The sequence below is a fragment of the Camelus ferus genome, chromosome 1, assembly GCF_009834535.1.
Source record: "Camelus ferus isolate YT-003-E chromosome 1, BCGSAC_Cfer_1.0, whole genome shotgun sequence".
NCBI lineage: Eukaryota > Metazoa > Chordata > Mammalia > Artiodactyla > Camelidae > Camelus > Camelus ferus.
Genome location: NC_045696.1, coordinates 1,567,604 through 1,595,549, shown reverse-complemented (window position 1 = coordinate 1,595,549; position 27,946 = coordinate 1,567,604). Strand labels below are relative to the sequence as shown.

Genomic DNA, 27,946 nt, shown 5'->3' with positions numbered 1-27,946 from the left:
TAGGGGGAAAATACATACCTTTATTTTTAACATAGGAATTAAACTCCATCACAGAATAATGACGCCACGGAGTTCTTTCTCTTTTGTTCCATTTAAAATACAAATGAATAAAAACACTTTATTCTGCAAAGAGTCTGCCTCTCTTCTGTCTTCAGATTTCCTGGGGGCCCCCGAGGCCACCTGCCGACATGGCTCAGGTCCGCGCTGCAGCGAGGGCCGCTCCCCACCCCTGCCCCGCCAACCGCTTCCCCTCCCTGTGGCGGGGCTCCTTCTCATCCAGCAGGCCTGCAGACACCACTCAGGCACAGCCCCCTCCCTTCCCACCCCTCCCAGACGCCAGTCCTCGAACTGAATTTCAAATCTCAGGTGATCCGCCATCTGAGGAGGAGGAGTCTAGTTTCCACTGAAGCTCGACGTGGGCTCCCTCCAGCTGGTCCCACTGAACACCGAGACTGCGTATGCAGGTTCAGGAGAACAGACCCCCGTCCATGGGTGCGTTATGAAAGGGAAAGGATAATGCAAAGTGTACTGTGTGTCTTGTAGACCGTCCCTTACTTCAAAAATAGAAACTCCTATGTAAATTTAAGCTGTTAGAGTCTGCAGGCGACACATCTGTTATTGCTTATAACGGACCCCAGCGCGGAGCCGAGCTGCCCACACCAGACGACGCCCAGACCGCACCCAGATCCCCACCCTGGGCCGGCCCGCGCGCCGCGTGTCCACGCACATCCACGCACGTCCACGAGCGGCGGCGGCGGTCCAGGTCGGGATACGGCGCGCCTCTGTGCTCCGAGCTGACGGGGGACTCCCTTCCCACCCCAAGTTGGGAAGAACGGTTTTGTCCCAATTGTTGAATTTCCTGCTGCAGCTGCCACGCACGAGAGCTCGGAACTTCCCAGTTTTCTGGCTGGAAGAAAACTCTGGCAGACCCAGAAGAAACCTGGACTAAAATCTCAGTCTCACGCGCTCCGGCCCTGGGAGTGCACCTCTGGGGACGTGCCGGTGACAGAAGCAGAAGTGTCACCTTTGACCAACACCAGCAGGGAAACGCCGGTCTTTGTGACCAGTGGGAAATTTCTTTTCTACGTGAACCCCATTTTTCATTAATCCACGTTTTAAAAAAGTGTTTATTTCCTCAAAGTATTTCTAAATGTGGTATTTTTAATACACAATAAATGAAAAGAGGTGACTAGATGGTAAGAAAAAAACCCGCTTGTAAAACGAAGTACTGAAACAGGGTTCCATGCCCCTCGTGGGGGCCAGGGAACCAGGAGGGCCCCAGACACGTCCCGGCTGCCACCTTCTGCCGGGGCTACAGGGCCCCCGTCTTGGGGAGGACGTTGCTGGTTCCAGTCCCCAGGGGGCCGGCGCATCCACCCTCACACTGTGGGAGGGAGGGAGGCCACCAACTGCTGGGTGTGTGGGCGCAACAGCTGGGAGAGGCGGTGGTGACGGCTCCCTGCACCACTCCTGGCACGCCTCGCCACACCCAGCTGTCACCGTCCTCAGGTCGTAATTTCAGAAGAGAAGCCTGTTTGGGGTAGGAAAGGTGGGAAAAAATAGATGCTGTGGTTCTGCAAGCTTGCCTTTTTTGGTACCAGCACAGAGTGTCACTGTCACCAAGCGTTTCAGAGGACACTGGAAACCGCCTGGCGGTGTGTGTGCACGCAGGTGCGGGCACAGTGCGCGGCTCAGAGCCCCAGCGACTTCTGCACGATCTGCTTGGCAACCTTGTAAAACTGCTCCCGGTCATCCCGCCACATTTTAGAGGCGTCCACGTTGGCCCCGCTCTCATCGTTGGGCTCTGAAAGAGAGGGGACCGTCCACTTTAAAGGGGCTCAAAAAGGAAGGACCTGGCGAGACCTTCCACCCCCGAGAACATCACTGATCTTCCTGGAGACAAACCAGAAACACCGACAGCTGCGAATCCAGGGGAAGGGCATCAGCTCTCTGAGCACGAGAGCCTCCTCCTGAGAAGGGGAGAGAGGTCAGCAGACAGATGGGCAAGGCCCCCTCTCAGGGTTCCGGCACCCTCGGGTCTGAAGCACCCACACAAGCCACCTGGGTCTCACTCTGGAAGCACCAGGATGACTGACACACTCCCACCCACCCGGGAGAGCTAGCCACAGACCACCCACCCACCGCTGTCTCCCGCCCTGGGGGGCTCTGGAGACCATGTCTCCCTCCCAGAGCCCCTTCCCAGTGGACCTGTCCGAGGACAGTGCAAGGGTGGGGCTCCACCAGGGACATCTAGCCTGCAGACACCTGCCCCTAGGATGGCTCTCCGTGGGCGGGCCAGCTGGGGCCAGCGGGCGCTCTATAACTGGTACTGGGAATCACACAGGGGCAGCTGAGGCCAGTGGGCAGTGAGGGCAGGAGACCAGAAGGGACAGAGCCTGAGAGAGGTGCTCAGGGGTCAGCAAGGGCCAGGAGGCTACAGGGCAGGGAGCACAGCCTCGCCCGCACACTGCGGACCCGCCCCCCTGCGCTGCTGTGGGCAGGGTCTCCACCCAACCACAGTCATGGTCACCGCCCTCCTTCCACGCACACGGCACACCTCCCCCACCAGGTCTACGTGCGCAGCCTCACGCTCGGCAGGCGCAGGACACAGCATAAGGCCCTCCGAGAGGCACCGTCCAGGGGGTTGCCAAGATCGTGAACACCCACGAATGCCTCCTTTCAAACCAAGAGCTACAAGGGGGAGGAGTGGCAGCAGCAGGCAGGGTGGCAGGCGTCCTGCAGGCCTCTCAGAGCGTGGGGCCCTTAGGAGGCCCTGCCCGGCTGGGCCCAACCACAGAGTCCCACTAGTATGGACAGGACCGGCTGCTCCCCACCCAGCGTGTCTGCCAGCAGAAACCCCAGGCCCAGAGCGTCAGGAGGGCCACGGCCACAGCCTCCCGGGTCAGTGCCAGCACCGAGGGCGCGGCCCAGGGGCAGCCGGCTGTGGAGCTGGAAAACAGCGCAGAGCAAGGGACGTGAGTCCTGGGAGGAGTGTGCACAGAATCCATTAAAACCTGAAAAAAAGAATTTACAGCAGAAATGCCTGTGACATTTGTAACAGCAGTATTTATGGGCGACATGTGAGGACGGTCGCGTCAGCCCCTCTCCCCGCCTTCCCGTGCCAGCCAAGCGCGGGCAGTGTGCCAGCTGCGTCCCAGGCGCTCGGGCTCCGCCGTGTCTGCGGACGCTGGTGGCCATCACAGCACCCCCCCCCCCGCCTCCCTGCAGGACCGCAATGCTCTCCTTCCGATGCTCCTCCTCTTCATGGAAGCACCTTTTCCTGGGACCTCTAGACCACTCCTCCCTGCGTCCTTTGAGGGCCCTCTCCTTCCACAGGCCCTTCCAACACTACCCCTGTCCTGCCTGTCACCTACTGTCTCCTCCAGAGATGACCCCTCGCCCTCACCTCCACGACCAGCCTTCGGCTGAATGGCTCCTGGAGATTCGGCTCCTGCCCCCGGGGTGGACAGCACACACCCTAAACTCTACTTGTCCCCAAATCCTGTTCCCTCTGGATTCCTGTCCCCAAAGACGGCAGCCCGCCACCAGGCCGTCAGGTCAGGAACACAGGAGCCACCCGCACACCAGTGAGCCCACGTCTTCCAGGTCCCCCCAGCCCAACCCCTTCCTCTCAGCCCGGGACCACGCCGGCCTGCTTCCAGCACGGGGGGCTGCTCGGATGATCTAACACCCCCACGGGCAGCAGGCTCTGGGGGGCCCACTTCCTCAGGGCGCCCGCCCCGCCGGGCTCCAGCCACACCCAAGCCCCGACAGCACCCCGCCACGAGGGCCAGCGCCCCGCTTCAGACGCCTTGCCCCTCCTCCCTGTTAACTCCTGCACGCTCTAAACCCACCTTGGGCACTGCCCTGGGAGCCCCTGCGTGCACCCTGGTCCCGGAATGTGTCACAGTACCTGCAACCTCCCTCAGAACGTGAGGCCTTACGCCCGGGGTCAGCGTCACACTGAGTTTACACCCAGGACACCATGTCTGCAGTACAGCGGGCCCCGTTAGGGACTACTGCATGAACGGGTGCCCGACGACCAGAGCGCGGCTGACCACGGCCCACAGTGTGTACACACAACACAAGAGCATCTTTAAAAGCCGTAATTACGAAAAGGAAGCTTACGCGTGGAAAAGCGCACACGAGTAACACGAAGGGGAAAGCAGGAAACAGCCTCCGTGCAGCGCTCCCAGAGGACACGTGTGGTACTGGGCAAGGGCTCCCGAGGGCCCGGGCGGCGTTACCTGCCAGCATGCTCACCACCGACAGCAGGATCTTCTCCACGCTCTGCACGGGGCTCCACCGCTCGGCGCTGCTCTCGTAGCCCATGGGGTCGTCGCCGGGGGCATGCAGGATGGAGATGCAGACTCTGCCGTCGGGGTAGACTGCGGGTGGCAGAGCACACCAGGTGAGCCCAGGCCGCCTGGGGACAGGTGCTCGTCCGGCCCACGTGGTCCCAGCAGCCTTGCCGACTCCCGGGGCTCAGCTCGCTCGCTGGCTCTCAGGGCTCTGGGCTGGTCGAAACAGCTCCAGTCACCCAGGATGATTCCACTTCACATGGGTTGTTAAAGTATTATTTCCAAAGGGAATAAATGAAGGTCACCCGGCACTCAGATATTTCATCAAAGTATCTCATATAGTTAGGAATATTCACAGTACTTTTCAGAACTAGTTTCTTAGCTATTCCTAATTCCACTAGGAAATCTCTGAACTGGACTGTATAAAATGTATGTTCCCATGGCAAGGACAAAGGTGACTGGAATTATTTAAATATTGAGAAAAAGACAGGCACCAAGATTTTTCTCGGTGATGTATTCTAGCAGAAAGATGGCCGTCTGTGGTCTCTGGAAGTCAGCTGTGCCTCAGTCTATCCAGTCCACCTCCCATCACCACCACTGACAGGTCTGAGTCCAATGCCCAGCGCGGGGTCCCTCCTGCTGGGAGACCGCGAGCATCTCACACGCACTTGGGGAGATTCTCAGGTTAGCATGTGCTCAGCTATCCCGGGAGACTCACCTATAAAACCGCAAGGCCGTTAAGTTACAATATGAAAAATAACAGCCAATTTTAAATAAACACATCTCCTTCACCTGCACCCACGAGCTCAGGATCCTGTGGGCACCCAGGAACGTGAAGAGCCCTGAAGGTCCTCAGCTCCGTGCCTGGCCCCTCGCTCTTCTCTCTCATGCTTGTCTTCAACACCATGTCACAGGATTGCTCTGAAGGATGTGTTTATCTTTGATACAATCTTATTATTTCTACCTTTAAGTTGCTCACAATCCTCTTCACAGCTGCATTTTATGGTTAATCCCTTGAACTTGCTGACCTCCTCAGTCAGCTCTACTGACTATGCTTTTACACTCGGTATTATGGAAAACGCAAACACACACCAAACCAGACAGCAGAACTCAATGACTACCCGTAAGCACGCATCACTCCACCTCAACACCTGCCGCTCGGCGCCAAACTTCTTGAAAGCATGAACGTTTCTCAGCACCTGCCGTGCACACCGAGTTAACGCTGAGACAAGAAAGAAAACAGTACAAAACGGTCTCTGAGGAGGACGCTAATGACCTACACTGACAACAGCAGCAGTAAACGAGATGCTCCAAAGCGTTCGGGCCACAAGTCCCGCAGGAGAGCGTGTTCCCCAGGCAGGCGACCCTGAACACTTCACGGGGAGGGAGGAGCCCGGCTGGGCTTCAAGCAGGGAGGTGCCGAGCCAGGGGCAGACCAGGGGAGGGTGCGCCAAGACGGTTCATCCGTGAACTGAGAAGTCAAGGGTGCAGAAAATTCTATAAATTCACCCATGGGTTAAACTGGCCTTTAGCGACTTGCCATGTAGAAAAGTACAGGAAAAGGCATCGGTTTCAAATAAGTAAGTATTTCATTTCTATAAAATAGTGTATCTTACTTGCTTTTCTTCTCCACAGTCATTAAGATCGTGATTATTAGTGCCAATAATCCTTTGTAAAAGGGAACTTCTTCCTTTTTTATACAGCATACTTCCTTGTTAATTCTCTTACCTACAACCCCATCTACAAAAGGAAGAAACAAAAACCGCTGCCGCTCAGGAATTCCGATACAAACGTAGTAAATTTATTTACAGGCCCTCATATATTCCTGTTTCTAAAAGTCATACATGTTTATCTCAGAGAAGAAGACTTGTAAGTAGAAAGAAAATCATCCCACCATTGGAACAGAACCATTGTTTACATTTTTCGCTACATTTCCAATTACATACATTCACACATGAACTTTCTTCAAAAAGAAAAAAGCCTACCGATCAGTAGCCTTTTAACTTGCTTTTCTCATTCACTCCAGCACGGATACCATCCCTTACCATTAAACGTTATTCTAGGTCACTTACAACATCCGTGTAGTGTCCTAACACGTGGATTAGTACAAGTTGCTTAACTCTCTACTACTGAAAACCTAGGTTGCTTTAAAATTTCTCCCCTTTTAAAAACAACACTGTGACAGAGGCGGGGGCGACCACGCTGGACTCTGACCCACCGGCTCCCTTCTGAGAGCTCCCCAGCCAGGCCAAGTGGTGTCCAGCTTTAGGGTCACGCTTCTCTCATCTACGTTGAGCTGTCCTTCGAGACTGAAATGATGATGTCAGCACCACCATCATTAACCTGCTAAAGTTTGAGGAGCACGCCCAGCGGCCCCTGTCACTGCGCCGCCGTCCACGCGCCCACCCCGCCGCCAGCCTCCCCAAGGGCCCCCGGCGCCGCTCCCGGGCACTTACTGTTGGGGTGGAACATCTCACAGGTAAATCGCATCTTTGGAGGACTTAACGGGTAATCAAGCGGGAAACTGAGGATGGCAGGAAAGACCCCGAACTCAAAGCAGGTGTCCTCCGGGCCCCTAGAAGACACAAGGACACAGGCAGGAGTGCAAGGAAGGCTTTTTTTCAGTATCTACCACATTTTAGGGAGTTAAGGAAATTTCTACTGCTTCACAAATGCACATGAAAAGATTATCCAAATAATAACGACAAATTAGTACTTTCTTCCGAATGGGAAGCAACGTCTCACTGTCCCTCCCAATCTGGTTTAAATCACAAAGACTGACTGCGGGCACAGTTTTTAGGGCAACAAAGGTGAGAGTGGGACAGCAGCACGTCGGAGCAACGGCACCAGAGGATAGAACTCACGCCGGCTCTGTAAGACCTTGGGGATTCCATTTTTCTATCTGGTACAATTACATTTTAGGATAAAGATATAAGTCACAGTACAAGTTAGAGCAAGATTCCGCTGTATTAAATGAATGAGGGGTTAAGAGTCGTTATGTCAAAGGCTATTTTTAATTTTTAAATGCACGTGCGAAGTGATTTTGTAACCTTCCAGAAACAGATAAAGAGCACACGTGAGCTCACTGGTGACACTAGCTGCAAAGGGCCAGGCATGTGCACATGCACTGGGCTGCAAGCTGGGACCTGTGGCCTGGGCGCGGGCCATGTCCTGTGCCGACACAGCCACCTGAGCCCTCACTGTCCCCAGGCACGCACGTGCCTGTCTGCCTGGGTGGACATACACCTCACATGGAAAATGGCAGAAACGGGCCAAACCGCTTCCAAAGTCCTGTTAAACTGTAAAATTCTATCCTGTAAGTTAACACTGCCTTGACCAGTACACACAGCAGGAAGGCCAGCCCGCCCCGCCTGCCCGCATGTTAACAGAGAGGAACTCCTCCACCCCTTACAAATTCCACTTCTAAATTGAATTCATAAATCTACCTTAGAGTAGTTCTTAAAAATCTTAGACCATCTTTCCAAGGCGAAGTTTTATAAGAAAGGAGAACGGCTGCACGAGTTACAGGCACTGACACGGGGCAAGTACTCGGGGAAGACGCAGCACTCCAGCAGACAGGAGCAGACCCCCACGCTGCCCGTGGGAGTGGAGCGCGCGGCCCCTCCGCCGGCTCCCCTGCTCCGCCAGGCCCCGCACGCATCATGACCCCAGGACAGGGCGACCCGCACGGGCCGAGACCTCCATGACAGGAGCCGCTCAAAGACACAAACCGCAGAGAGGAGGCAGTACAAACAGCTCTGCTTTCCCATGGTGACAACCCGGGGGTGGTGACAGCAGCCAGAGGTGGGCCAGGACAGCACGGGGGTGGGGGTGGGGTCAGATAAGAACAAGGCGAGAAGTGTTTGTAAGACATAAGCCTTGACTCTGAAATCTGTCCCTGCTGTTTCTGGGGAGGCCAGGGTGAAAGCACCTCATCTTGGAGGGATGTGGCCCGAGACCGGAAGGGGGAAGCCCTGGGCAGAGGGGAGTGCGGGGCCAACTCGCAGCAAACTGCCCGCCCCCCACGGTGGACGCCCCAAAGCCTCTCCCTCTGAGGCAGGGTCTGCACAGACCTGGGGGGAAGTCTGTGGTCCCCCCTCACCTGCTCTTCCGGGCAGATGACAAAAGCCGCCCCGTTAGCTCTCCCCGCATCCTTCCGAGGAAGGTGTCAGGGTTAAGTGACGGTCCGGGTCCCTGTCAGTTTGGCAAGAGCTCGAACGGCACGCCCAGGAGCCTGGGCAAACGGAGGCGGTCTGTAAAGCGAGGCTGTTAACACACTGGAGGGCTCGCCAGGGCCCCAGGGCTCCTGGCACAGCTGCTTCAGAACAGAAAGGAATGTCTGGGTTGCGTTTCTGGACTGAGCCAAGAGGTATTTGCTCAATACTTTGATCACAGTTCTTTGTTTCTCATAATAGAGCTTTCTTTAAAATTAAAAAGGAAGAAGCCCACTGGGTCTCCAGTAGCTTTGGAAGCATGATCAAACATTTCCTAAAATGCTCCCGCATCTTAACTGTCAAAGCTGTTTCCACATGCTCTGGTTCGCCGCTGGTTTGACACTGGGGTTCAGAGGGCCAGCTGCCCTGGACTCGCAGCCAGGTGGGCCCCGGTGGGCGGCACACCTGCTGATGCCATGGAAAACGCTGTCGAGAAGATTCCTGAACCAAGACGAGAGTGGTAATTGGTGTTGTTTTTGGACAAGTCGCACTGCCGCGCTCCAGGCCAGCCTCCTTCTCCTCCACCAAAGAAGGCCTCAGCCCGAAATCTTCATAAAGAAAAGGGAAGAGTATCAGAAGAGAGAAGCAAACCCAGCTCCTCCGAGGCCGCAGGTCACTTTCTATCTTAACGGATTAAAGCAACGGCCTGAGTGACTTCAGAGCTCGGAGGTGAGTGTGCTCATCTTCTGAGGTGAGCACCTGAGTGGAGCTCAACCACCACCTGGACTCTGTGCAGAAACAGCGCGTCACACAGCTCACGCTGACGTGCGGGCCTCGGGGGAAGGGGGTGCGGAGGTCACAGCCCTGGTCTCACCCGACCGCCACCCAGCAGCACTCGCCCTCCAGAGGGACAGTGCCCAGCGCAGCGCCGCCACCACGCCGTCACTAACAGTCAGTCATCGCGGAGCCAACAGAAAGTGGAGACACGCTCGCTTAGTCTTCCAACGTTAAACGCGAGAGGAGCCGCGCTGCGCTCCTCACTCCCACCCGCGCTCCGAGATGACGGAGGCGGCAGGCAGGCCGGGCGCCGCGTCTGGGCGAGGGGGGCCGCCTGCCTGGTGGCGCGGTCCAGGGCCGCAGCCTGCGCGTCACTCTGGCTGCGCCAGGTGTGGAGGCAGCTGGTCTGTGCTATTCCCTTCTCCAAGTTGTCCCAGCGTGTGCACAGAACGTCTCAAACACACATGCGACAATGCTTTAACTAATGGGGACGTGAGCGCCCTCACTGGCACTTCAGCTGGAACTGGGTTACTGAAGGGCAGCCACTCTCCAAAGCCACGACCACCTGAAGCACAGAAAAGAAAGGAGCGTGGTTACCCAGACCCCCTTCCCGTCCAGGCCAGGTGCCCCCCCCTCGCACTGCAGCACCCACGCGAGCACCCAGCGGGGCAGCCGTGCGGGGGACGGCGTCAGAGCAGAGGCGCCAGCTCCACCTGCTCCCTCTGCCCGCAGTGCAGCCGCGACTCCTTCCCACGCCCGCCTCCCCACCGCCAGAGGGGTGCACGCCCGCCCCAGCCCTGGGCCGGGCGCCCGGCTTCAGCCCAAGCAGAGGCTGAAGGGGCACCTGCTGCATCTGCCGGAGGCGGCCCCTGCGGCAGCGGGCTGCACAGACACGGCCGGGAAGGGGCTGCCCCCGCTGCAGGAAAGCAGGCCGGGCGTGGGGAGCTGTCACCCAGGCAGTGCCCCCGCAGCCTGTGTCCTGGCACCTGCTGGTCCCAGCGGGGCTACACGTCTACACCCAGCTGGCAGCAGCCCTGCCTCAGCGCCGTGTCTTGGGGAAGGACCCGGGCAGCCGTTTTGCTGCCGTTTCCTCTTCTGTTGCGCACTAAGCGCCCCCAGCAACCCGGACGTAAAGAACCAACGCTGGGAGCTGGGGGAGGGCAGGACAGGCGCCTCTGTCAGGAATCACTGAAGCAACAAACACAGGCTTTCTTCCATGTGATTATTTTCAGGATTTAATCTGCTCAAAAGGAGCTAAGAGTCATCTCCGAATTTTGGCTGCAACAGAAATTTCTGAAAACTTCAAATCAAATACACTTTAACTATATTTAAAGTGCACAAAGTAAGTCCATCAATCATACGAATTTCATAGTGCATTTGGATGGACATAAACTCTGACCTTGCCCAGAATGAGTAGGAGGGTCAGAGAAGACTCAAACACACGAGTATACACAGGAAAGCAGGCGAACCCCTTGCGGGCCGCCCCTCCCGAGTCACCCCGCAGCCACGGCGAGCCCCACTCTTCTCCCAGGCTCGCCTCTGTGGGCATGAATTCACATACTCGCACCCACAAAACTGGGTTATTTTTTAAAAATGTCTCATGGCGCTGCTGGGAGGAATTTTAAAACACCTAAATAAATGGAGAGACATTCCACGTGCACGGACTGGAGCACTCAGGATCGTTAAGGTGCCAGTATTCCTCGGACTGGTCTGAAGACTCAGCGCAACCTCTCTCAAAATCCCAGCTGGCTTCTCCACAGAAACTGACAGCTGCTCCCCAAATTCCAGCAGGAAGGCAAGGGACCTAGAACAGGCAGAGCAATCCTGAAAAGGGAGAACACTACACTCCCAATTTCAGAACTTACGAGCTAGAGCGATGGAGACCGTGTGGTGCTCGTGGGAGGACGGACAGAGCACCGGAGCAGAAGTCAGGCCCGCAGCCAGACCCTCACATTCAGGGTCAACGGATTCTGACAAAGGTGCCAAGGTAACCCAATGCAGCAAGGATCTTCTCTTCAACAAACGGTGCAGGACAACTGGACAGCCACCCACTGAAGGATGAAGTTGGCCCCCTACCCAAAGCCACACCCCCAAATCATCCAAAATGGGCCAAAAACCTAAATGTAAGAGCTATAAATATAAAACTTCTGAAAGAAAACGTACGAGAGAACTTTTGTAACCTTGGGTCATATGACACCAAAAGCATGACCCATACAAGGAAACAACCGTCGCTCTGCACTTCACAGGAATTAAAATGCCTCAGCTTCAAAGCGCCCTGTCAGGAGACGGACAGGAGAGCTGCAGCCCGGGGGAAAACATCTAAATCCCATATTGCCTGACAAAGGACTTGTATCTAAAATACATAAAGACCTTGAGGACTGAATAAGAAGACAACCCAGTTTAAAAATGGGCAAAAGTTCTTAAATTCACCAAAGAAGACATGAGAATGGCCAAGAAGCCCAGGAAAGGGCGCTCCGCACCACCGGGCACTGAAACGCGGAACAAGTCCACACGGAGACCCCCACGCCCACTAGGACACCCGTCAGCACCCAGCACCCAGCAGGGCGGGGAGGTGCAGGGAGGTGCAGGCAGGAACTCCACGGCGCGGTGGGAGCCTACAACGGTGAGCTCTTCTGGAAAACAGCCCGGCAGTTCCTAAACGTTAACATGAACTGACTGCTGGGGCAGCGCCGCTGCTGTGGGCCCAGCTGGGAGGAAGGGCTGGGCGTCTCCGACCCGCATGTGAGTGTGGCAGCAGCCGAGGGCCCGTCTGCAGTGGACGCGACTCGGCTGTGACAGGAAGGAGCTGCTGACGCCGGCATCTCCGAGAAAAAGGGACTAGACAGCGATGACTCCACTTGCAGGAAAGGTCCAGAAAAGGTAAATTGATCGAGTCAGCAGGTAAGAGGTGGACAGCCGAGGGCGGGGAGGGGGACTGAGCGCAAACAGGCATGAGGACCTTTTGGAAATAAATGCTCTAAAGCTGAATTACTGATCATACACTTAATACAGGTACAACTTACGATGTGTAAGTCACATCTCAGTAAAGCTGTTAAATGTATCTGGCCACCTCAGGGTGTCCTGGCCCCGACACTGCTGCCACCTCGGGCGTCCTGGTGTCACAGGGCACTCAGTGCCCACCCGGCCGGTGCCTGCAGAAGCGCGCCCCCTGCGTGACCACCACCACCACCTCCAGGCACAGCCTGACGTCCCGCGGGGCGAGGCCACCCGTAGTGACAACACTGGTCCAGACCTGCTGCCCACCGTCTGCTGCAGCCTTGCTGAACACGGGGGGGGGGGGGCGTCCATGAAGTCAGTGCATGGACTCTGCCGGAACGGCTGCAGTGAGGCCGGCATCCTGCCAACTGGATGTCCATGACTGTATCAGACAAGGATGCTTCTGGGGTTTTTTTTATTACTATAGTGAATGTTGAAATGAACCTCCTCACACAGAGGTCTTTGTGACACTTCTGATGAAGAAATTCCCATGGTGGGAACTATTGGGTCAGAGAACATACAGCACAAATTATAAACATCTATTTTAGTATCTCAGGTTTATTTTGGCAGGCACAATGCTGAGAGGAGACAGTCTTCTGTAAACCAGAGGCCTGATCTAAAGGGCGGTGACCGTGACTTCTGCACCCAGCGCGGGCCAAGCACACACAGTCCAGGTGAAGCGAGAGCCGGGAGCCCTGGCACCCGCAGGTGTGAACTGGCTTCACCCAGGCGCTGGCGGTAACGCGGGGGTGCGGTCAGCCAAGGGTCCCGGCCGTTCAGGAAGGGGAGGAGCCTTCTCATTTCACCACAGCCTCTGGGCCCTGATCTGGAGATGGGAAGGCAGCCTGGCCATGGAGCAGGCAGGGAGGTCCCCACGCCAGCCGCTGTATGAAGGCCGGGGTGGGACAGAGGCGGGCGGCGAGACTCCAAGGGACTTCACATCTTTTCGAGCCACTGAGGCTGAACTGCCGTCCTGCCACCACAGGCTCTTCCTGCCTGACAGAGGCACGTCCACCTCCAACACCACGGCCAAGGCCCACAGGTGACGCGGGCCAGACACCCCAGAGCTGGGAGAGGTGAAGTCAAGGGTCTAAGACCACGTTGAACCTCTGTTCTGACCCAAATGAGTGAAAGTCAGAGGCAGAGTTCAGGAGGCCTGCCCCCATCGCTGGAAGGCCCGGCCCTCTTCTGCTGGGTCACACGCTCAGACTTCACTGTGAGCACGGCTGAGAGTCACTCAGGTTTATTTCCAACTTTTAATCAGAGAACAGGCTGTGGGGCATCACTACTGTTAGTTAGTTTGCTGTGTTCCCCACCCCAGTCCCTTAATCTTCTTCTTCCAGGGTAGAGATCTGGGGTCACCCAGGACACGCCTGCATCCCCTAACATAACAGGCACTCTGTATTTGTCTCTTGAGCACCTGAAAAGATGTTTCCTCACTGCACAGCTGAGAGGATGGAGGCCCCGAGGTAAGCACGCCTTCAGAGGCCGACCGCACCAGGCTCCCAGAGGTGGAGGCCGGCATGGCTTTTAGGGACACGAGGGTCTGGAAGAAACCCTGGAAACGATCAAAGAATAAAGAGAGAAAAGAACACCCATCACTATGGAGTGGGACTCAGCCAGCTGTCTGCCAAACAGCAGGGGGAGCGAACCAGCAGGAGGACAGTTAATTCCTTAATGGGTGTTTGAGCACATCTGTGAACGGCCTCCTGTTTTGACAGGGTCTGGAACAGGACCAAAGACCACAAGCTCACCAGATCTTGAAGCAGGGGAATTCCACACTAATGCAGAAAGCCTTATTCAACATAAAAGTGGTCTACCTAAAAATAGTCCTAATTGCTTTTTAAGACAGGTTTTCAAAATATTGGCTTAATTTTATGCTCTTTATCTATAATTAGTAATTTTACCCTAACAGATTCTTAACAACAGACTTAAAACCATCCTGTAAGGCTCAAGCGTCCCTGTAAGGCCTTCTAAAGAAGTCTACGTGGACGTGCTCAGGCACCACTTCCAAAGATGGAAGAACTGTCAGGTGACTGTGCGCTCTGCACCCACAGAGGCCCCCTGACAATCTGTGCACCCACGCCAGGCTTGCTGCCCTGGTGGTGTGCCTACATGTCTGCACGAACACAGAAAGAATGAATATGACGTCATAAAGGAAAAGAACAGGTTACAAATCAAGTTCATATGATATGATCTCCTGTTTCTCTAAAAATAAAGCTGCAGCTGGGCCGAGTGCACAACGCCCTGTTCCATGAAAAGAAGGACACTGCTGACCAGGAGACTCACCGTCCAACTCGTAACTGCTTTCGGGGAGTGAAGACACAATACCATGTTAGACCCACACACAGACTGCGAAGTCATCCTCCTGCCAGAAATATTTAAACCCGAAGGAAAGACAGGCATCTCAGGCCCAAGCAATCAGGGCATTACAGATCACCAGGAAGCATTAGTCTCGATGCCCTTTCTCCAGACTGCATTTATTGATGATTTTTTAAATAATTTGCTTTTCAAAAAATTTCATTTTCACATCAACTTCCATGTATTAATCTAACCCACAGACAACATTCAGCAGCAATTTGTTTCTCAGACTAAATGTGATGTAAGCAGCGGGCAAACTAAGAAAGTCTGACGATGTCAACATTACCGCCTCAAACCAGAGTTCATGCTCGCTCCAGCAAAGTCACACTCCCTCCAGGCTCCCCCAGGGCACCATCAGTGAAATCCAACCTGAAACCTTCCTACCTAATTAAAGGATCTCATTTTACTAGTGAGAATACCGAAACTGAGGATAACCCCAACTTCTAAATTACACCTGCCCACATTTTGTTACAAATTCAGTGAGTCTAAAAATGGCCAAGGACTGCACATCTGAAGTAGAAGAGACACAAAGGGCCTGGGTCATGGGCCAAAGAACACGCTGGAATCTGGGGTCAACTGGGCTCTTTTCAAGCAACATCATCATGAGGGAAATACCGTGAAATCCAGTCCAGATCTTTCTAGAATGGGGACAGGAACCACATTGCTCACCTTTGAACTAAGCCACGTCTCGAGTCAGGGACAAGGGAAGGCCAGACAAGGCAGAGGGGAAAAGGAGCAGCAGCAGAGGAGGAGTAGAACATGGGGGTGTGGGAGGAGGAAGTGTGGGGAGGAGGAAGTGGGGGGCAGAGGGGGAGGAGCGGGAGAGGAAGGTGAGGAGGAAGCCAGGCGCACAGTGGGCAGGGCCCAGGCGGCACCCGCATGCTAAGGCCCCCTGCCCACGGTCAGAGCCCCAGGCTCACAGGACTTCTTGCAGCCAAAGCCCACTCGGAGGCTAGCCCAGCACAGCCAGCCACACGACATCCAGACTTTATTATCCTGAAACCACAAATACAAATACTCACACTCGCCCTTTTCACGGCTCCAAGGAAACACTCTCACTGCTCTGGATGGATGTCTGTGCTGCTTTCTGCTCTCAGATCAGCAGATGAGAGAAAGCCTCAACCTAAGGGCACACCTGGCCTCTTGCCGGTGGACACTTTTGCGCTGGAGGTGTCTCACAGGCCTAGTTTCCAGTCAAGGCTTAAAACCGAACAGCACATGGGATGAACTTACATGATCAGTGCCTCCCACTCAAAAAAGTTCTCTTCGTTCATGGGGCCTGCAGGGAAAGAAGGAATTCCACATTTTAACTTTGAGGGCAACTTTGGCAACCAGAAGCAAATTATAAAGAGGTTAATTCCACACCAAACTTACCTGCCACAATTCCTTCCGGAGGGTTCAAGGTTAATTCTACAAAATTAAAAGTAAAACCATTATGAAAAAGAATGATTATGTTGCATTTTAACTAAAAAGTGTAAAGCATACCGAAGACTATAAATTATATGGTACACGTGTTAACAGATGAAAATGCTGCTTGTCCCAAGTGAATGTCTGCTCCAGTTACATTTCTGATCAAGACTCTGTAAGCAGTCCTTCATACCAGCAGAGCAGTTTTAGAACTGTAAACACTTACAAATGAAGAAACATACAAGAGGGTCAACTGTCTTTCCAAAATATTCCCTCTGGATATTTTGATTAAAGCTCACAAATCAATCACAATATATTATTTCCTAACTGAAATGGACTTTCTGTCATTGCGAAAGTTGGAACAAACCTTTCTGAAGGTGATAAACTAGAGCTGTGAATAGCACTGAGGTTTCAAAAGCCTGGTATCCTCAAGTTCATCAAGTGGTCTATAGGCTGCCGGTCGACCTCCGACTCCACGCTACAAAACCTGTGGGCCCCCAGGCATGAGGCCCCACAGGGTATCAGACCAACACTGGGAGCAGAAACAGGAGAAAACCAGTCGGCAGCAGCGTCTCTTGGCAATTTAAGAAGGTGAGAAGTTGCTCAAAGCCTGGAGGCCCAGCTCTGCCACCTGGGAGCTGCTGCTGAGGAATGTGACTCCCACCCTCGGCCTCCTCACTGTGCCCACAGGAGGCCCCAGGGTGAAGCCACGCCTGTGGACGGACTGGAAAGTGGATGACGGGAGATGGAAGGGGACGCGGGCGAGACGGGCAGCCACGCAGGACCACGGGGCCAGACGGCCAGTGCCTCCCGTCTGGGCCGAGTGCCACGCTGGGATGCTACTAGAATAGTGAGAAGCATACAAACAGGAGAGCGACAAAACCAGACAGACATACCATTAACAGTCCCTGCCAAACAAACACAAGCCGTAAGGACTGGAACAGAGGAAACAGAGCCGTCACTGTCCTCAGATGCTGTGCGTACCGACACGGAGAGTCCAGAAGAATCTAGAGGTAAATTATGAGAAAAAGTCTGCGAAGCTGCTGAATACGGGGTCAGTAAACAGAACTGAGTTGTATTTCTACACACAGCAAGTGAGAAGAGGAAACCTAGGGAAGACAACCATTACAATGGGTAATGTGTAGAAACAAGTGCTTCACAGATGTACAAGACCCATTACAGAACAGAAATTATTAACACGTAGTATTAAAAGACCTTAATAAGTGGAGATTTTATCACACAGATTAAAGAACTCAGTATTACAAAGTTACCCATCCTCCTCACACTGAAATCTATGCATCAAGTGCAACCTCAGCCAAAATCCCAGCAGGTTTTCCTGGAATTTTACAAGGTAATTAATCCTAAAACATCTGTGAAAATGTAAACGGCCAAGAACAGCTCTGACATTCTTCAAAAGGAGTAAATGGGAGAACTGCACCCACGGGCCATCAAGGCTTCCGACAAAGCTACAGCCAGCCAGGCGACGGCACCGCACACGGCAGACCAGGGGAGAGAAGGGAGCGCGCCCGGAGCGGGCCGTCAGCCCACGAGGAGGGCAGCAGCACCCAGAACGGAGGAGAAGAGCCGCCTGCCCACAGACGACGCTAATCTTTAAGAACAAAATATAAAGCCTTTTCCCTGCACACAAAAACCAAAGCGCGTGAGAAAACAGGGAGAAGGGGCAGGCGACATAACAGAAAACACACATACAGGTCTCTGCCCCAGGTCCCACAGAGCTCCTAAATCCCTTGTAAATTCACAAGGGCAAGCGCAGTAGGAGGGTCTCTGTCCTAATGAGGTGGCTCCGGGTGGGCTCGGGGCAGAAGTGGGGGGCGGGTAAGACCAGGCCACAGTTCGGGTTCAGCCTCACCCCCAGCCCCCAAGGTAGTGAGGGGCCTGAAACTGGGGTTAACGATGGATCACGCCTACAAAGGAAGCCTCCATAACATCCCAACAGCATAAGGATCGGGGAGCTTGGGGGCTGGTGAGCACGTGGAGGGGCTGGGAGGGCAGCGCCCCAGAGCAAGGAAGCTCGGCGCCTTTCCCCACACCCGCCCCCCCCCCCCACCTCTTCCATCTGGCTGTTCCTAAGTCAGCTCCTTTATAACAAACTGGTAACCCAGTAAATAAAGGATCTCTGAGTGCTGGGAGCTGCTCTGGCAAATTAACAGAACCCGAGGAGGGGCTGTGGGGACCTCCAATTTACAGCCCATCAGTCAAAAGCACAGGTGACAACCTGGACTTGCAGTGGGCACCTCAAGGCTGGGTGCGGGGGGAGTCTTGTGGGACTGAGCCCTCAACCCGTGATTTCCAGGTAGGTCATTAAATTGTAGGACACCCAGCTGGTGTCAAAGAACTGCTTGGTGTGGGGACAAAGCCCACATGCCTGGTGGCAGAAGTGCTGTGAGTGGGGGAGTAAAGGAGAAACACAGGAGAAGTGAGGTGTTCTAATCCCGGCAGAAGAACGAGCAGACCCACCAGCAGAGAAGACACGGTGGCAAATGAGCACATGAAAAGGTGCTCAGCACCGTGAGTTGTCCGGAAATGGAAGCCACAGCCACCGAAAGGCGTGGCTGTGCATCTTATGGGTAAAATGTCTGTACTAGCCAGCACAGAAGAGCTAACATTAAAAAGACCGATAGTATCGAGAGTTGCTAAGTTAACAACTGGATCTCTCATGCACCACGGGAGATGCAAACGGTCTCACTCCCCTTTGGTAAACAGTTTGACCACTTCTAATGGAAACAGTTTAAACATACACTTACCCTGAGACCCAGCAATTCCACTGGTGAACATCAACCCAAGCGAAATGAAGCCCGGACAGGAGAAGACGCCTGTGACACATACAGCCGGCAAAGGGCCGTCTCAGCTCCTGAAGGAGGCCTCCCAGATCACTAAGAACAGACAGCCCAGAAGAAAGCCAAGCACAAGGCCTCAACAGGCCCTTCACACACACAAAGGACATCTAAGTGGCCAGTAAACATACGACACGGTGTTCAACCTCATTAATCATGGGGAAATGCAAACTACAACCACAGTCAGAGCTCCACCCCCGCCAGGATAACCCAGTAATCAGAGCTGAGAAGGTGACTGCAAGGAGTGTCCACACAGATGAGGAGCCACAGAAACAGAGGGGGAGGAGGGTAAACTGCACAACCACTTTAGAAATGAGGTTGCTCTTGTCTACTACAACCCAGAAACTCCCCGCCGGAGCACAAACTCATAGAAACATGTGCACACGTGCACCAAGAGATATGTCTAAGAATTTTTTTTTTAATGCTGATGTCATGACTTAGAAGACTAGCTTCATCACACCAGTCAGAATGGCCGTCATTCAAACATCCACAAATGACAAATGCTGGAGAGGCTGTGGAGAAAGGGGAACCCTCCTACACTGCTGCTGGGAATGCAGTTTGGTGCAGCCACTGTGGAAAACAGTGTGGAGATTCCTCAAAAGACTAGGAATAGACTTACCATATGACCCAGGAATCCCACTCCTGGGCTTGTATCCAGAAGGAACCCTACTTCAGGATGACACCTGCACCCCAGTGTTCATAGCAGGACTATTTACAATAGCCAAAACATGGAAACAGCCTAAATGTCCATCAACAGGTGACTGGATAAAGAAGAGGTGGTATATTTATACAAGGGAATACTACTCAGCCATAAAAACCGACAACATAATGCCATTAGCAGCATCATGCATGCTCCTGGAGACTGTCATTCTAAGTGAAGTAAGCCAGAAAGAGAAAGAAAAGTACCATATGAGATCGCTCATATGTGGAATCTAAAAAACAAAAACAAACACAAACAAACAAACAAAAACAAAGCGTAAATACAGGACAGAAATAGACTCACAGACAGAGAATACAGACTTGTGGTTGCCAGGGGGGTGGAGGGTGGGAAGGGATAGACTGGGATTTCAAAATTGTAGAATAGACTACACTGTATAGCACAGGGAAATATACACAAAATGTTATGGTAACTCACAGAGAAAAAAATGTGACAATGAGTGTGTATGTGTCCATGAATGACTGAAAAATTGTGCTGAACACTGGAATTTGACACAACATTGTAAAATGATTATAAATCAATAAAAAATGTTAAAAAAAAAAAAAGAAGACTAGCTTCAGAGTCTCGGTAGCAATCAACATGCTTTTGTGCAGATAAACTTACAACAAATTATAACGATCCTCATATGAACCAACCTCCGGAAAAATATGGGGAAACAGCAGGTAAAATGTCACTGGATGTGATTAAGGAGCTTTACGCTGTAACGCTGGGCACTCTCCCAAGAGAGACTGAGAACGGACTGTGACCAAGGACAGCAGCCTAAGCAGGAGCAAGGAGAAGCCACCACTGATGAGGGGTCTCAGGGAGTCTAAACCTTACAGGACAAAGGACAGTTTAAATATCCCCCCACCGTCATGAAACACTGTTCCAACTGGTGGTTTAAAAGTCTGCCGTGTGTCTCTGTCTTGCTATATAATGTTATGTGCTGAAAAGTGCACAGTTACAATTCTAATCACAGAGTCACTCAGCTCCAGGGTGCTGTCTTCCCCTTCCATGTGCTTCTTGGTGGTATCTGAAGCTCCGAGGGGCTCTACAAGACACAGGGCAATGGGGCGACCATTTTGGGTGGCCAAAATGTCCAGAAGTGGCCAACCACTAACCATGTACCGGCTAGCAAATATCACTTCTGCTTCTTCTCTGCCAAGACCTACTCCAGGCAGTGTGGAGGTCGTGGTGACTGAGAGACACGGTCCTGCCCTCAGTGCACGTAAGTCCCAGAGGAGGCAGACAGGCAGTAAACAAGGAGACACGTAAATGGAGCGTTCCAGGTGCTGCTGGGCGCAGCGAGGACCAGGGCGAAGTGACAGAGAGGCCGGCCGGGTCATCAGGAGAGGCCTTGCCATGCAGGTGGTACGAAGCTGGGCCTTCTCTTAGCTGAGGCATAACTGACACGTAACCGCATGCTAACTCCAGGTGCCACACAGCGATGCCACGCCGTATCTGCTGTGGAGTCACCACCGCAGGAAGTCTACTCGGCCTCACCACCACCACAGACAGCTACGGAACTTTTTTGAGATGAGAACTTTCAAGATCTATTCTCTTAGCAAACTTCAAACATACAACACAGCATTATTAGCCAGAGTCACCATGTGTCCATGACATTCCCCGGGACTTACCACCTTATTGTGAGAAAGAGCCTCACACAGATGGGGGCAGATGAACTGCAAGCTGATGGGGGGGGGGCACACCGTTAGTGGGAGAGGGGCCCGGAGCCTCGAGGAGGAGCTTAGACCAGAGGGCCGGCCTTCCTCTTCCTCAGTGGGGCTCCCCTGGGGACTGCCCTCCCCCACAGCCTCCCTTTGGGAGAAGCAAAGTCTGAACCCTGCAGCTGGAGTCTGAACCCTGCAGCTGGAGCAGGGCGCCGCCCTCCCGCCTGCGTCCTTAGTCAACAGCACCATCTACTGGTCAACACGGGGTCACAGTGCTCGGGTTCTCCAGGCAGAGGGAAACTTCTGGACTACATTCTGCTTCCTTGTTTTGTTGTCAACACATGCACATGCACGCACACACACCCATAAAGCTTCAGATTTAATAATAAAAACAACCTCAAAAACAGAAGCAAAATCTTACTATCAGGAATTTGCAAAGACCATTCTTTGCCACTGATTCCTTGATAATGTTAATTTGAATTTTAAAAAAACATTGTTTTAAATAGTGGCTTAAAAAATAGACACCACACAAAATGAAATAAAAATATATGCTTTGACCCAGCAGTCCTATTTCTCGGAATCTAACCCACAGGTACACTGGTAAAAATAAGAAAAGACACGTGCATAAAGCTATTCGTCTCAGGACATTCTGTAATAGCAAAAAAACTGGGAACACCCCCAAATGTCTATCAACAGACCAGTCAAATTATGACACGTCTACTGACAGAACACCTGCGGCTGTGAAGAGGGATGACGACTACGCCGGGTGCTGGCACCACGCCAGCTCCAGGGCGCGGCAGGTGAGAAGAGTAAAGCGGAGACGAGCCTCTAACGAAGGTCTCTGAGGAGGTGATTAAAGGTAAATGTGGTCACGGGGTGGACCCCAATCCAATCTGACTGGTGTCCTTATAAGAAGATCAGGACACAGATATGCACGGAGGGACGACCAGGCAGGGACACAGGGAAGAGACAGCTGTCCACATGCCCAGGAGCGGGGCCTCGAAGGGACCAGCCCTGCCACATCTGGACCTCGGCCTGTGAGAAAGGAACCTCTGTGATGCAAGCCCTGGCCTGTGGCTCTCAGTTACAGCCCCCCAGGCAGGCTGACACAGCACTCGAACAACTGGACAGCTATCTGCAAACCAGCTGTAAGTAAACCTTGACCTTTTCCCCATACCATATACAAAATGTCCCTTGACGTGGATCACAGATCAAAATGTAGGAGCTAACAGTATAAAGAAATCACGGGGAAAACCTTAGTGATCTTATGTTAGGCAATGATTTCTTAAACATAACACAGAAAGCGAGAAATATTTTAAAAGTCAATCAACTGGACGTCACCGAAATGCTTAAAACCTGCTCTTTTAAAGGCAGTGTTATGAAAATGACAAGACAGGCCACAGGAGCTGCGGTGCAAGGGGCACACGTTCGCCCAGCAGAGGGAAGCAGCTCACAGCGCACGCCGGCTGTTTTCTAAAAAGGCAAGCCAGAGTCTAAGAGAAAATATTTACAAAATATCCAACATATAACTTGTACCGGCATTATATAAAGAACTCCTACAACTTAATGAGGAAACAATAAACCCAGTAAAAAGTAAGCAAAAGACTCAAGGAACATCAACAAAAAAGGTGTTTGGATGGCGTACAAACCGTGGGCTGATACATGACATCTCTGGTCATCAGGAAAATGTGAGGTAAAGCCACAATGAGATACCACTACACACCCAACAGAATGGCTAAAAAGTTTTAAACTGACCATAGCAGGTGTCAAGCAAGGCAGTGGGGCTGCTGGAACTCCTAACACACAGCTGGTTGGGAAAAGCTTGGCTGTTGCTTTAAAAATCAAACATACAGTTCACATGAGACCCAGCTGTTTACCCAAAAGAAATGAAAACAGATGTCCACAGCAGGAAAGGTGCCCAAATGCTCACGGCAGGTTTATCTGCAATAGCCAAAGGTCCACCAGCAGGTGAGTGCAGTAACAAGCCGGGGTCTGGCCACACAGCGGACTCTCCTCTGCAGTGAGAGGGGTGGACCGCGGACGCAGTCAACAACCTGGCTGACGCGAGATTCACCCATGCTGAGTGAGAGAAGTCTGACGAAAGGAAACTCAAAACAACCACGGTGAGTGACAGAAGGCAGATCAGTCACTACCTGGGACCTGGGGGTGCAGGAGAGAGAAGGCAGAGCTGGATTACAAAGAGGCAGGAGACCTAGGAGGGTGGGGATTCCACACATCGTCCTGACTGTGGTGACGGCTTCACAGAACTCATCAAATGTACTCTTTATATCAGCTTCCTGTATGTCAACTGTACCCCAATACAACTGCCTTTTTTAAAAAAAGGTGGCTGGAACAAGATACCACAAAGGTTGAGAAGAGAAAGCACAAACAGGGATAAAATACTCGTAACATATATAACCAACAAAAAATTAGGAACATAAAAAGGGACAGGGAACTTATAAAGAACTCCTACAAATCAGAAAGAGAGAGAAACCACACTATGAAAATCTGTTAAAAGACACGAACAGACATTTCACAAAGGGAAAAACACAAGTCATCTATTAACATGACACAACGCTCAGCTTCATTCACTAATCATGATCTACAAATTAAAACCACAAGGAGCCATGTCACACCCATCGGGTGGGTGGAAACAGACCTGCATGGGACCAAGGCGTCAGTGAACATGGAAAGTGACCAGTGCAGAACATGCACACGGGAACCACCCACAAAGCTGACGTGCGCACGCTCCAGGACCGCGTTACATCCAGGTCTACACCGTGCACAGGCACACCACAATGTCCACGGCAACCTACGTGCATGATCCTCTAACATTGGAAATAGCCCACGTGCCCGGCAGCAATGTAAAGGGTAAATACGGGCTTATTCACAAAGTGAGATACTACCCAGCAGTGAAAAGAACACAGCTGTATGCTTTAGCATAAATGAATCGCAGAAACCGCACTTAGCAAAGATTCAACTTGCAGAGTACACACTGTGCAATTCCATCTCCACTCAATATAAAAACGGGCGAAAGTAAATAACACGTTGTTTAGTATATACTGAGGGGTAGAACTATGAGGAAAAGGGAAAGAACAACGCACACGGCACTGAGTGGCAGTGACCCCGACGGGGGTGGGAAGGGGCACCGAGAGGTCTCAGCCACGGCTAGAGTTCTGCTTTGTAAGCGGGGTCACAGGCACAGACGTTCATTTTACTGTTCCATCTGAACATACATCTTTTACAGCCTTTACATATATGACATACTTCACAATAAAAGATGCTTTAGAAAGCTGAGAGGGATTAATTACAGGGAAGGAAGACAGTAGCGGGAAGGACTGGCTGAGACTGGTGGTGCAGAGAAGGCATCTCCGGGCAGCAGGGCAAGAGTAATGATGACACCAGCGAAACGGAGCCGATGCCCGGAGAGAGGGGAGTGTGCCAACGACGGCGCCACTAGGGCTGGAGAGCCGCGCTCGGCTGGGGGACGAGGCGAGGTCAGAGAGGCAGAAGGGCCAGAACAGGTAGAGCCTGAGCTGTCAACGCGAGGACTTCTGGGCAGTGGGACAGGATCTGAGGTGCTGCTATGCTGAGGACAGGGCAGAAGCAGACCACCGTGAGGGCGGTGCCATAGCCACAGGCCAGAGGTAGCAGCTTAGGACGGTGTGGGACTCCAGATAAAGTCCAAACAACAGATACAAAAGAGAAAGTGAGTCTTCAAGGATGAATCTGTTTTGAGCCCAAACAACCAGAAGAATGAGGCTGCCACCAACTGAGAGGGGGAGACTGCGGGGCCACAATGGGGCAGGAGCACAGGGGCTCAGTTTTACAAGCGGAAGTTTGGAGTTGCTATTACTCAGTTGAATAGTGTCCCCTAGAAACTGTGAATGAATGTGACCTCATCTGGAAACAGGGGCTGCGCAGATGTAATCAAGTTACAAGGAGGGCACACTGGATTAGGATAGGCCCTCAACCAACGGCTGGTGTCTCTGCAAGAGGACAGATGGCCATGCGAACACAGGGGCAGAGACTGGAGTTAGGCTGCCATGAGCCAGGGAACACCATGGACCGCCAGCAACCGCCAGGAGCCAGCAGAGGCGAGGAGAGATTCTTCCTAGAGCCTTCAGGGGGAATGAGGCCCTGCCAGCACCTTGATGTGGGACTTGCAGCCTCCAGAGCCGGGAGAGAGTAAGTCTCTGCTGTGTTAAGCCCCCTAGATTGTGCTGCTTTTCCAGGGCCGCCCTGGAAACCAGTCCCTAGGTCCATCTCTGACACTCCCAGAAAAGGCCAGATGACGCACGAAGATAAAACATCATGGAGAGGTATCAGTCTAGGGCATCTTGGTTCTTTTCCCGTCTCTCCTTTTTTTCGGTTGTAAGAACCTGGGCAAATCATTTTGTCTGTTATGCAATTTCCTGTAAAATTTGTAAAACCAGAGGCCTGAACAGAATCATTTCTAAGGTCCTGCCACCTGTGTCTGCTGCTCTGACTCTTCTCAAATACAAGACAGTGAGCCTGAGCCCCATGCACATCTACCTAAGCCCATTCCGCACAGAAGCCGTTTCTTTAAAACCTACCTTCCCACTGCTTGTGCCGCCTAAAACGTGGTAGGAGGCCAAACCAGACGCTAAGGCACGGAAGACTCACTAAGAGGAACTTTACCATGTTACTACCAACAACAAAACTCCCCTCTTTAACGCACTGTGTCCACATTCTACGGTATTGTGACAATTACCGCAAACTCAGTGGCTGAAAACAACACCCACCGATGAGCTCATGGTTTCTGTGTGTCAGAAGGCTGGACACGGTGCAGGCCAGACGGTTCTCTGCTTAGAGTCTCCCGAGGCAGTAGTCAAGGTGTTGGCAGGGCTGCTGCCCCGAGTTCATTAAGGTGTCTGGCAGAATCCTGTTCCCTGCGGCTGTAGGACAGAGGTTCTGGGTACCTCACTGCTCTCAGCCAGGGGTCACTCTCAGGTTCGCGAGGCCACCGTACCCCCAGCTCCCGGCCCAGCAGCCCAGGCAGGTGGAGGCCTTCTCACCCTCCGGATCTCCCTACCACCTCTCCCGCCTCCTCTTCTGTGTGGGGGCCTGACGTGAGGACGGGGTTCCACCCCGACAATCCAGGACACTCTCCTGTCCTAACCTCATCAGGTGTGACCTGTGAACGACTCTCCAAGACCCCATACACCAGTGCCAGGGTTACAGTCTGACCCAGCAGCCAGGGGACGGGGGACTTAGGGAGACAGCTGCACAGCTCTGTCTGCCACACATACTCCAAAACGTCATATACTTACACATAAAAACACACACAGTACACTTATGTGATACAACTTCGGAAGTCAACGGCTATTTATATTTTTTATCACCACAAATTGACAATATGGTAGAAATACTGGATGAGGTTTTTGTTAAGTACAATAAGGGGGAAAATATTAGGAACTACAAGCTGAACAATGTCAAGACTGGACAGAAGCAGCCACCTAAATTTAATTCCCCAAGCAGGCGTTCCAAGAGTCCTGTGCTACAGAAATGAGAAAAGAATACCTGCTCGCAGTCTCGAAACAGGGCTAAACAGACTGAGACAGACACTGAAACGCAGACAGGAGGGCAGGAAATGGTACAGGTTTCCGGGCATCTGACCCCCAGCCAGGCGTCCCATGAGGAGACAGAGGCAACAGCCCCCCAACATCCAAGCCTGTGCTGGGAGGGAACCATCTCTCCCAACTCTGCCCCTTATGTCTCCCTTCAATCTACGCCCCTCCTTTAGAGACACTGGATGATGAGTGTTACTGAAACGTTTATTTTAATGAGCCTGCCTTTGCGACACCGGTCTGCTCAAGCCAAACAGCAACACGGCCACCAATGTGGTTTAGGAAACTGAGGTGCATGTATTCCTTCCCAAGGAACTTTGCTACATTTATTACTTTACTTTATGTTCAAGCTTCTGAGGGCGTCATCAGGATACTGATGACAAAACCAGCCAACACTACGTACAGCTACCCGCCAGATTCCCGGCTGCGCCTGACCCTCCCCGACGGCGAGGGAGCAGAGGGTCAGGCCGCTAGCACGCGCCGGCGGGCCCCCACCCCGTGTCCACCCGCTCGGCAGAGCGCGCCCAACGCGAGGGCAGCCCGCCTTCTCCCCGCAACCGTCCCGGGAGCCCAGGGGGAGGCTTCGGCGCGCCTCTCCCTCCGCCTTCCCCAGTGAGGGAATCCCGCTGGCTGCGAAAGCAGCCGGCGCCGCGAAGCCCTGCCCGCTCACCGAAGAGGACGCCAGGCCCGACCTTTCGCCCCGAGCTCCTCACAGCGCGCTCGCTCTCCTACTGCTCGGCTGCGACGCCTCCGGGCCCCTGGGGGCCCTCCCCTCGGCCCCCCGCGCGTCCGCGAGGCTGCGCTCGGGACCCAGCGCGACCGTCCAGGCTCGCGCAGCCGCCGCGGCCCGGGCTCGCGGCCGGGAGCGGACAGAGCCGCCCGGACCGCGCACAGACGGGCCGCGCTCGGCCGCGCGGGGGCCACCGGGGCCCCGAACTCACGTTTGTACTCGGCCATCAGCCTCTTGAGCGCCGTCCCCGCCATCGTCCGGGAAACAGCTGCGTCGTTCGCCTCGCCTCCTCAGCGCTCGTCCCTCCCGCCTGACGCCGCGGCCGCTTCCGGGTCGCCGCCGGGCACAGAAGCCCTTCCGGGGCGCGGGCGCGTGCGCGCGGGTGGGGCGGCTCTGGTGCCGGGTC

General features: G+C 53.4%; 1 protein-coding gene across 6 annotated transcripts; it reads right to left on the bottom strand.

Annotated features, from left to right (window-relative positions):
- UBE2G2 (ubiquitin conjugating enzyme E2 G2) lies at positions 1–27,946 on the bottom strand. 6 transcript variants are annotated; one of them, XM_032491548.1, is made up of 7 exons: positions 27,752–27,875; positions 16,894–17,004; positions 15,965–16,000; positions 15,824–15,869; positions 6,758–6,876; positions 4,264–4,388; positions 1–1,804 (listed from the first exon to the last, which is right to left on the bottom strand). In XM_032491548.1, exons 1-7 carry the CDS (start codon positions 27,792–27,794, stop codon positions 1,313–1,315), a joined length of 972 nt encoding a protein of 323 aa, XP_032347439.1. In that variant the 5' UTR covers positions 27,795–27,875; the 3' UTR covers positions 1–1,312. The 6 variants fall into 6 exon arrangements, with proteins under 6 accessions (XP_032347439.1, XP_032347484.1, XP_032347552.1 ...); XM_032491856.1 differs by having other exon boundaries at positions 1,545–1,804; positions 4,248–4,388; positions 27,752–27,863; XM_032491730.1 differs by lacking the exon at positions 1–1,804 and adding an exon at positions 1,811–3,014 and having other exon boundaries at positions 27,752–27,946.

Excerpts from the sequence above, each read along its gene's own strand:
- UBE2G2 (XM_032491548.1), bottom strand. The coding sequence starts at position 27,794 with ATGGCGGGGACGGCGCTCAAGAGGCTGATGGCCGAGTACAAAC. Across the intron at positions 6,877-15,823 it reads GAGTGGGAGGCACTGATCAT|GGGCCCGGAGGACACCTGCT; the intron begins GTAAGTTCATCC and ends TGTGTCTTCTAG. Across the intron at positions 1,805-4,263 it reads AGAAGATCCTGCTGTCGGTG|AGCCCAACGATGAGAGCGGG; the intron begins GTGAGCATGCTG and ends CCTCTCTTTCAG.